At 48.0% G+C, this 9,976-nt stretch overlaps 1 protein-coding gene across 1 annotated transcript in view; it reads right to left on the reverse strand.

The window, feature by feature from the left end:
* The window catches only part of RAPGEFL1 (Rap guanine nucleotide exchange factor like 1), a 141,018-nt gene that overhangs the window by 129,252 nt on the left and 1,790 nt on the right, over nt 1-9,976 (reverse strand). The window contains exon 3 of the mRNA XM_015409336.1: nt 6,006-6,063. Coding sequence (XP_015264822.1) covers nt 6,006-6,063 — 58 coding nt within the window. The remainder of the gene's footprint in view (nt 1-6,005; nt 6,064-9,976) is intronic.

The following is a 9,976-nucleotide window of genomic DNA, read 5'->3' on the forward strand; positions in this document are numbered from 1 at the left end:
AGCCATCAATACACAATTCAAAACTATAAATATTACAACATATTAAAGTGCTAGTGTTCAATCATCGGCGTACAGGCATTATTCTCTGCTATCTTGCCTCCTCAGACCCTGCCCTCCACAGGCTCTACCCCCAAATATCTAGGAATTTCCCAACCTGGTTGGCAACTCTATTAGAACGGTATGCTTTTCCTATAACAACTTTCTTTCTTTCATAAATTGAGTGTGGCTGAACATCTAGACACATTTTAAACCCTCCTTGATTCCTGTGAAGTGAACAGCCCACTCTGTACATCTGCAAGGAATTCCAAGGCTTCTTTCTGTAGGCTACATTCTAAATGTATGAGGTTGCCAACCTCTAGGTGACTGAAGAACTCCTGGGATTACAACTGATTTCCAGGCAAGAGAGATCATTTCACCTAGAGAAAATGGTCGCTTTGGAAGGTGGACTCTGTGGAATTATATCCCACTGAAGTCCCTCCCCCGTCACCTAATCCCAGGTATTTCCTCACCTGGAGCGGGCAACCCTACAAATGCAGCTGTTTCCTCAGGGACATTTTTCTCCACCTTTGCTTCCATACAGGAGTGCTGTTTTGGGGATCACTCATGTGACACGGTCTTCCAGTTTTCCCCTGCCAGAATTTCCCCCATCTTTTTTCATACTCTTTCTCAAACTCAGTTTATCAATTTATGTATTTTATGTCGAAAATTTGTACGCAGCCTCTCCAGAACCTGCTTGAGGCACCTCACAGCTAAAACAATGCCAATAAACCAATAAAATCAGGTCGATCTAAACATGCCGGAGCATAAAAACAACATAAAACGAAGAGCCGGCTAAAAGGATATTAATAAAACAGACCTCAGGCTCAGCGCAGACTATAAAACAGCTTAAACAAGATGAAACTCTTCAGTTAAAAAGCTGGGTAAAGAGAAATGTTTTGGCCTTGTGCCTACAGGAATGTAAGGCAGGCATCAGGCGAGTTTACAGTGCTTTTCCAAAATAATGCAGTCAAAGTATGTTAGACTATTGTCTGCATGGGAACGTGCACATTTTTGAAGGTCCCGCCCACAAGAGAGCCAGTTTGGTGTAGTGGTTAAGGGCGCGGACTCTAATCTGGGAGAACCGGGTTTGATTCCCCACGCCTCCACTTGCAGCTGCTGGATGACTTTGGGCAAGCCGCAGTTCTGATAAGAGCTGTTCTTGAAAAAGATAAGTTTCTGTCAGAGCTCTCTCAGCCCCACCGACCTCACAGGGGAGGGGAAGGGAAAGGAGACTGTAAGCCGCTCTGAGACTCCGAATGGAGAGGTATTAATCCAGCCTCTTCTCTCTTCTTCTTCTTCACGGGTGCCATTTTTATTCTGTCAGCTCCCTCATGACCACCGTTTTCTCCGCTGACGCATCAGAGAGTATGGGTTGCCAACCTCACAGTGGTGGCTGGAGATCTCCTGGGATTACAACGGACCTCCAGGAGACAGAGATCAGTTCCCCTGGAGAAAACAGCGGTGTTAGAAGGCAGACTCCATGGCATTCTACCCCACTGAAGTCCCTCCCCTCACGCTCCCCCCCAAAAAAATCTCCAGGGATTTCCTAAACCAGAGCTGGCCATGCTATTTATGAGGGCTTTAAAATAACTGGTCATGACGTCCGCTCTATGAAGTTACAGTGCCATATAGCTATTACTGTGATTTCTGTTTAAGCCCCGAGAAAGGCCTTGAGTGACAAACTGGAGCAAAATGCAGAGGAAACGGTGGCTCATGGAGGAAAAGTGTCCGTAAAACTGCTGTAAGGATGCTTTGCCACCGACTTGAATGCCTCTATCAGGAGGAACGAGACCATCTTATACTATCCCTTTCTGTCTAGTTTTAGCCCTCTGCAGTCTTATCTTGACTTTAGGCCAGAAGTCCTTCGTAAATTCCTCTTAGAAAACATTCAGATCTCAGTGACTTACGCTGTGGCAAAATTTTGTTGCTTAGCTACTAGGAAACATAAACTTATTTTAGCTGAAAAAAATTGTATGATTCTCTTATTAACATTATTTTATCTTACTAATTTTATTAACTTTCTCTTGTTTATGTTTTTATACTATTCCCATGTTATTACTGTTTTTTAATAACGCCGATTCTATTAAATTTTCCAGGCAGATCTGATTAATTTAATATCTCCCTCCCCCCTTTCATGTTGTTCTAACAAAATCACCTCTAAGATGGCCAAATTTTGCCCCTCGGCAAGATCAACAAGGAAGCGGCTGGTCAGGTCTTCTTCTTCATTGTCTCTACTATTGAAATCAGCCTGCCGGGCTGCCTGGAAATCTCATTGTTTGCAAATGTGCTGATTATTATGAGTGTCGATCGTGACTGATCTATGATTGGAACTAATAAAGAAAGAAATGCCTCTGCATCCTTAGGGGTAACACGAGATTCCTCACCGTGTAGATGACCACCATTTACTCCATGTCCATCCATGCGGGTGAAGTGGAATCAGTAGCCGTTAGCTTCCAGCCATTTGCACCCTTCCAGGCAGCGTCTCTAACCACCTGCTTAAGAGCCATTAAGGGAAAGAAGTCACAAGCTGCCCAGCCAAAGATGGTGCTTCTTACAAGATTGCCTCCACGGTCTCCAAGGAGAAAGGCAAGGTGGGGGGGGGGGAGAACCAACCTCTTACAGAGAAGTGAAATATTATTTACTAGTCTGCTCTCTTGCTTTGTTCCCAGTTTGGGTTCTGGAGCCACAGATTGAAGCTCAGCTGCTCCAGGGAAGGTCACCTGCTGTCAACCGCCCACGAGGCAGATTTACCACTAGACGGGGAGAGAAGGGTGCCAGTTTTAACTCCACGCATTCCAGGGCTGAGGAAGAAGGCAGGCTGGTTTAATGTGTAAAACAAAACGGTTGTCTCGAGGGGGTTTCTCCTCTGAGTCCTGGAATGCCGCCCCCCCCCCCACTTTGACACGGCCGATCTGGTCACCTGGATCCACAACATGGTAGCACTGAGACAAGACTGCTGTAATTGTACTCTGCACAGGTCTCCCCTCAAAGGCAATGTGGAGACTGCAGTTGGTACAGAATGCAACAGCTTGCTTGGTTATTATCGGGAGCTAGGCAGAGCGTGTCTGTTGCCCCCCGTTGGCTGCCTAAGCTCAATTCAAGGTATTGGCTGTGGCATGCAAAGCCCTTCATGATCTTGGTCCACCATATCCAGAGGATGGCCTCTCTGCCCGGGCTCTGCCATGGCAGCTCACTCATCTGCACAGGGACTTCTGCAGGTGCCACCTTGTAAATGGGCAAATTCAACCACTGCCCATATATTTCCCATATATTCAAGAGGGAACTGAATAAACATATGGAGCAGAGGTCCATCAGTGGCTATTAGCCACAAGGTATAGGTAGGAACTCTCACTCCAGGGCAAGGGATGCTCTGTATTCTTGGTGCTGGGGGGGAGGCAACAGTGGGAGGGCTTCTAGTGTCCTGGCCCCACTTCTGGACCTCCTGATGGCACCTGGTGTTTTTGGCCACTGTGTGACAGAGTGTTGGACTAGATGGGCCATTGGCCTGATCCAACATTGGCTTCTCTTGCTCTTATGTTATTGGCTTGCTCTGTTATGGGCGCCCACCTTAAGGAACGGCCTTCCTGGTTAGGAAGGGTCCCGCTTTCCAGAGATTCCATAAACTATGCAAAGCTGAACTATTCAGGAGGTCTTTTTAATGCAGGTTATATTTATTTTATTTATATATCGGATTTGTGAATTGCCGTCCATGTGAGCACAAGACTCTGTATAGATGTCAATATTTCTTCTTGACCCACTTTGGACGATGTTGCCGTTTTGCAGGTAGGGCGAGGAGGGGGCCAAAGTGAAACGACAGAGGAAAGGAGAAGGGTGCCAGCTATGACGGAAACCGTTGCTGTCCTCAGCCAAAGGCCTGGCGGAGCATTCCGCCTGGCCCTGGGGGTATTTGGCAGAGAGTTACACCAGGTGGGAGCCAGGGCCAAAGAAGTCCACCTTCCAAAGAGGCCATTTCCTCCAGGGGAACTGATCTCTGCAACCTGGAGACCCGTTGTGATTTCGGGATATCTCCAGCCCCTACCTGGAGACTGGCAACCCTGACTTGAATTAAGAAAATGGTATTGGGGGGAGTTAAGCCCTTCCTGGTCTTGTCAACCCCCCCCCGTCACTTTTGTAGGCCTCTAGGGCTGCTTTTACCTCTAAAAAGAAGAAGGAGGAGGAGGAGGAGGAGGAGGAGGAGGAGGAGGAAGAGAGCGAGAGGAGGAGGAGGGAGAGAGAGAGAGAGAGAGAGAGAGAGAGAGAGAGAGAGAGAGAGAGATTGTTACTACTGATGTCTGTCAGGTTTGACCCTCCTCAACAAGCAAGAGCGGTCTTTTCCCTGCCCACCGAGTCTCCTCTATATTCATCCCCCCAGGCTGTTTTTTAATTGATTTCCCTCCCCTGCTGGGCTCTAAGACTGGAAGTAAGCTTCACTGAGACAAACGCAATTGAAGGGAGGGGGATTTACAGGGGGAATCTGACAGCTACAGAAAGGGCAAAGTCACCCCTCCCTCTCTCCTGGCAGCCAATCCTGCAAATGCCCCAGACCTCCCCCCCCCCACTGTTTGCTTTATGCCAGTGACCATGAACCTGCGTTCCGGAAAGGTCTCTTTGCCCAGAGAAGGAGGAAGAGACTGGATTTACGCCCCACCTTTCACTACCTGGAGGAGTCTCAGAGCGGCTTACAATCCCTTTCCCTTCCCCTCCCCACAACAGACACCCTGTGACACAGGTGGGACTGAGAGAGCCCTTTCGAGAACTGCCCCGGAGAGAACAGCTCTGAAAGAACTTGTGACTGACCCAAGGTCACACCAGCAGCAGCATGTGGAGGAGTGGGAATCAAACCCAGTTCTCCCAGATTAGACTCTTACCCACTACACCACACTGGCTCCCTAAAGCAGAGTAACACCCCAACCTGAAGCTCATGGACTTCACTGTCCTTAGAGGGGGTAACTATGCCTTCTGACTTGGAAGCCAAGTCTTACGGAGGCCAGCTAATACCTGATGATTTGGGGCATGGAGTCTGGGGAGGGAAGGGTTTTGAGAGGGGAGGGACTTCCACGGGTTACAATGCTAGAGAGTCCGACCTCCAAAGCAGCCATTTTCTCCAGGGGAATTGATCTCTGTAGTCAGAGAATCAGTTGCCATAGCGGGAGATCTCCAGGCCCCACCTGGAGACTGGCAACACTACTCATTTGGGTCTAGGAAAAACAAAACAACACTTCAGATTTCTAGGAAACATCCTTGAATGGTTGGGAGGCAGAATCAAGTTTTGAGTCCACAGCTCTGCACAAGTCTAGATGGGGAGGGGGAGAAATACACTCAGAAACAACCCCTTAGGAATAACACCACAAAGGTAAGTGTTTCAGAGTGCAACGATTTCCTGGAATTAATCCCTATTGAAGAGACCTGAGTAGGTTTCTGAGGAGACCTATTTAGGCTTGCTCTGTAACACAGTGTTCTCAGTGACCCTTGCAACGACTCTAGAAAGTCCACATATCTGAAGATGGCGGAGGGGGCACGGAGACTGAAAGACCTTTGCCTAAAAATAATAATAAGAGATTGGATTTATACCCCGCCCTTCACTACCCAAAGGTGTCTCAGGGCGGCTTACAAACTCCTTTCCCTTCCCCTCCCCACAACAGACACCCTGTGAGGTAGACGGGGCTGAGAGAGCTCTGACAGAAACTGCTCTTTTTCAAGGACAGCTCTTATCAGAATTACGGCTTGCCCAAGGTCATCCAGCAGGTGCAAGTGGAGGAGTGGGGGAATCAAACCCGGTTCTCCCAGATTAAAGTCCGCACACTTAACCACTACACCAAACTGGAGAGCCCCGTGACGCCTTGAAGGCCAACACATCTCTTGGAACTGAAACGCTGATGGGTCTGAGGCCACCTACAGCAGACTTCAGGGGACAGGTTGCAGATTCTTGGCACATCCTGTCCAAAAGCGGTCAGGGCTTCACTCACCTCCTCAAAGGAAAAGCCCTGTTTGAAAATGAGGGGAAGGTAGTCCTTGGCGTTGGCCCTTTGGGGCAAGACGAGTTGCATCCATCCCAACTGGTCCCACCCTTGGAACAGCCTTCTACTGAATCAGACCCTCATTGGTCCATCAGGGTCAGTCTTGTCTACTCAGACTGGGAGCAGCTCTCCAGGGTCTCAGGCTGAGAAAGGTCTTTCACATGACCTGTTACCTGGTCCTTTTCACTGGAGATGCCGGGGATTGAACCTGAGATCTCGACCCCTGAGCCACAGCCCCTTCTCTCTTGAAACCCTTCAAAAGGACAAAAGGCGTCAGGAAAGTAACAAACATTTACCACCAAGCAGCTCTTCTGGAATGATAATGAAGCTGAAGCTCAAATACTTTGCCCACCCAATGAGAAGAAAGCACTCACTGGAGAAGACCCTGATGCTGGGAAAGATTGAAGGTCAAAGAAGACGGGGACGGCAAAGGATGAGATGGTTAGACAGTGTCATAGATGCAACAAACATGAAATTGAGCCAACTTCAGAGGACGGCGGAAGACAGGAGGGCCTGGCGGGAGATGATCCATGGGGTCGCGAAGAGTCGGACTCGACTGTGCGACTGAACAACAACAAGCTCTTCTGGGCAGGAGTCCTAACTTTGCATTAGGATGTGTGTCAAATATCGCTTGGTTAGAAACAGCATTTTGCTTTCTTTCGAAAGCATATTCTGTCTCTGACTCCACTCCCTTTCCCTGTATCTCTTCTGTGCTTGGTAAACTCTGGGACCGGACTGAATGCCCCAGGCCAAGTCACTGGCTAACACACCCCCCCCTGAGGTTAGCTACATCCAGCCTTGTGTGGCTGGACTGCAAAAGGAAGAAGAGGCAGTTAAGTTCACCAGCAACCAAGAGGCATGCCAGATCTCCCTCTCTGCAGCGGGAGGGGCATTCCTAGGTCTACTCCCCCCACACAGACATCTCCTGTGCAAGCCAATTCTATGTTCTTATTAAAAGGGTAGTTGAACAACAGTTGTAGAAAACCAGTCTCTCACTGGCAGTCAGCCGTAATAGCTGAATGCTTCTGCGTTGCAAAGGAGACGCTCTACCCCCCCCCCGAGCCACGGGCTCACCCTTGCTTATAACGCACTGTAATAATCTCATGGGAATAGGGCCACAGCAGGTACACAAGACAAGGCGACCAAGCCTTGGCGTGGCAGGAGAGTCCTCCTGAAATTGCCTTCCTTCCTTCCGCTCCCCCACCCCACCCACACCTGGGTTGTTACATTATGGGCAGGGCTTGTTGCCAATGCTACTTTGTGAGCTACAGGCATTCAAGTTGTGAGTGAGCAATTTGGTTGCTGCATACATTAGTTTGCTCTGGAGCCCTCCTTCCTGAGCTAAGACAAAAATGTGTGAGCCGAAGGCTAAAAAACTACGAGCTAGCTCACACTAGCTCAGCTTAGAGGGAACACGGCTTGCTGCATTTCTCACACTTCTGAATGGTGCCCACGGTCGCCTCCTGGGCGTTTGGAGGACACGCCAAAGGACAGGGAATATCTATTCATTCTTATTTATTTGTTTTTATATACTTCATGCATAGTCCATTTTTCTCACTTGGGCCTGTCGTTCCACGACAGACTCAAGGCAAGATCACCCAGAGTGAGTCAAGACCATCAGTGGGATGGGACATTCAACAATGAAATAGGAGAGCATTAGATGGAAAGATAAGTACCTGATAATTTATATATTAACATCTGCTAGAATATTAATAGCCAAATATTGGAAGCAAGAATATATACCTAACCAAGAAGACATAGTACATAGGTTATTAGAAGTAGCAGAGATGGATAAACTAAGTGTAACGCTTCAGGGACAAAAGGAAAGTCTGTTTATAGAAAGATGGGAACGTCTGTATAATTGGATAAATGTGGAAGTATTGTAAAGTGACTCCATAAGCGAGGGTGATGAACTATGTAACATGGAATATGTTTTTGGTTTTTATGAAAATAAAATACTATTTAACACCAACAATGAAATAGGATTTGGGTTGTGGAACCAAGCAGAAGTAAAACAAATCAGAACTGCAGCAAGGCATAAGGGTTCAGCATGACACATGAAATAATGCAAAATCGCACAATAGGATCCATCCCGCAGCAAACTATACACAATAGTAAAGACCACAGTCCCCAAAAATTTCTCCAAGTAACTTTTGCACAGTGAGACCCTAATGAGGAGCCACATGGGTTGGTTTCAGATCATCAGCTATGGATGCAGAAGATCATAGGTTCAATCCCTGGCTTCTCCAGCTAAAAGGATCAGCTAGAGGGAATGTGAAAGACCTCTACGCAGAAAGCCGCTACCAGTCTGAGTAGAGTCGGGACTGACCTTGATAGACCAATGAGAACATAAGAAGAGCCCTGCTGGATCAGACCGGTGGTCCATCTAGGGCACCATCCTATCTCACACAGAGGAGGAGGAGAAAGAGAAGGAGAAGAAGAGATTAGAGTTATACCCCACTCTTCACTACCCGAAGGAGTCTCGGAGTGGCTTACAATCCCTTTCCCTTCCCCTCCCCTCCCCACAACAGACACCCTGTGAGGTAGGCGGGGCTGAGAGAGCTCCATCGAGGACTGCTTTTGAGAGAAGAGCTCTGAGAGAACTTGTGACTGACCCAATGTCACACCAGCAGCTGCATGTGGAGGAATGGGGAACCAAACCCGGTTTTCCAGGTTAGAGTCTGCTGCTTTTAACCATTACACCAAACTGGCTAACCAGTTCCTCTGGACAGCCAACAACAGGGCATAGAGGCCAATAAGAACGTAGGAAGAGCCCTGCTGGACCAGACCAGTGGTCCATCTAGTCTAGCCTCCTGTCTCACACAGTGGCCAACCAGTTCCTCTGGGGGGCCAGCAACAACAAGGCACAGAGGCCGAGACCTTCCCCTAATGCTGCCTCCTGGTCTGACTCAGTACAAGGCAGTTCCATGGAGTATTAATGAGTGGAGGGGAGATGTGGCTCAGCGGAAGAGCATCCGCTTTGCATGCAGAAGGTCCCGGGTTCAATTTCTAGTTAAATTGGATCTAGTACCTATATCTGAAATCCTAAACAGCTGCTGCCAGCCTGAGTAGACAAGAATACCCTTGATAGGAAAAAGGTCAGACTCAGTAGAAGGCAGGTTAATGTGTTTTAATCATTATTATTATTTGGGGCATGTATCTTCCCCTTTGGCGTGAATATTGGTAGTCTGATTTGAGGCAGAGTCTATATGAATATTCACATAATTCCATGACGTGCCTCAATTTTTTCACTCTTTTGGAACTGATTTATCTGCTTCATTCATTGATGCCATATCTGTCTCTCCAGGGGGGACCCAAAGTGCCTTACATTGTTCTTGTGTCTGCCGCTTTATCCTCTTGACCACCCTGTAAGGTAGGTAAGGGCTGAATGTGTGCGACTGGCCCAAGGTCACCCAGCAAGCTTCCATGACAGACTGGGGAATTCAAACCCGGGTCTCCCAGATCTAGTCAGACACGTTCATCATTACTCCACACTAGCTTGGTCCAATTAGGACAGAAATCTACTTTTTGAACATGGACCTGATGCTCTGATAGGGTTGCCAACAGGCCTGGAGAAATGTGCCTTGGTTCGGCTTAGTGACTAGAAATGGTTAGCTGAAGGTTTTCATGGCATGGAGGTAAATAACAGCCCATTAAACTTCTGCTAAAGGAATAGGGCACTTTTTCTTCAGGCAGTTGGCAACTCCAGGCCTTGAAACCTGTTTTTAAGGTGGGCAGGAAGTCCGACAGCTTCCTTGAACACTAAGATGGGCCAGGGATTAAACTTGAAAACAGAAGTCACAGGAGAAACACCTCCCAGCTTCCACCTTGAAAGATTAGGGAAGAGAGGGAAAAGGTCGAGATCTCTTGACACTTTGGATATATCTGGGGGGGGGGGGGGGTGGGCTTTCTCCCTTCGT

The sequence above is a fragment of the Gekko japonicus genome, unplaced genomic scaffold (assembly GCF_001447785.1).
Source record: "Gekko japonicus isolate JY-2015 unplaced genomic scaffold, Gekko_japonicus_V1.1 scaffold678, whole genome shotgun sequence".
NCBI lineage: Eukaryota > Metazoa > Chordata > Lepidosauria > Squamata > Gekkonidae > Gekko > Gekko japonicus.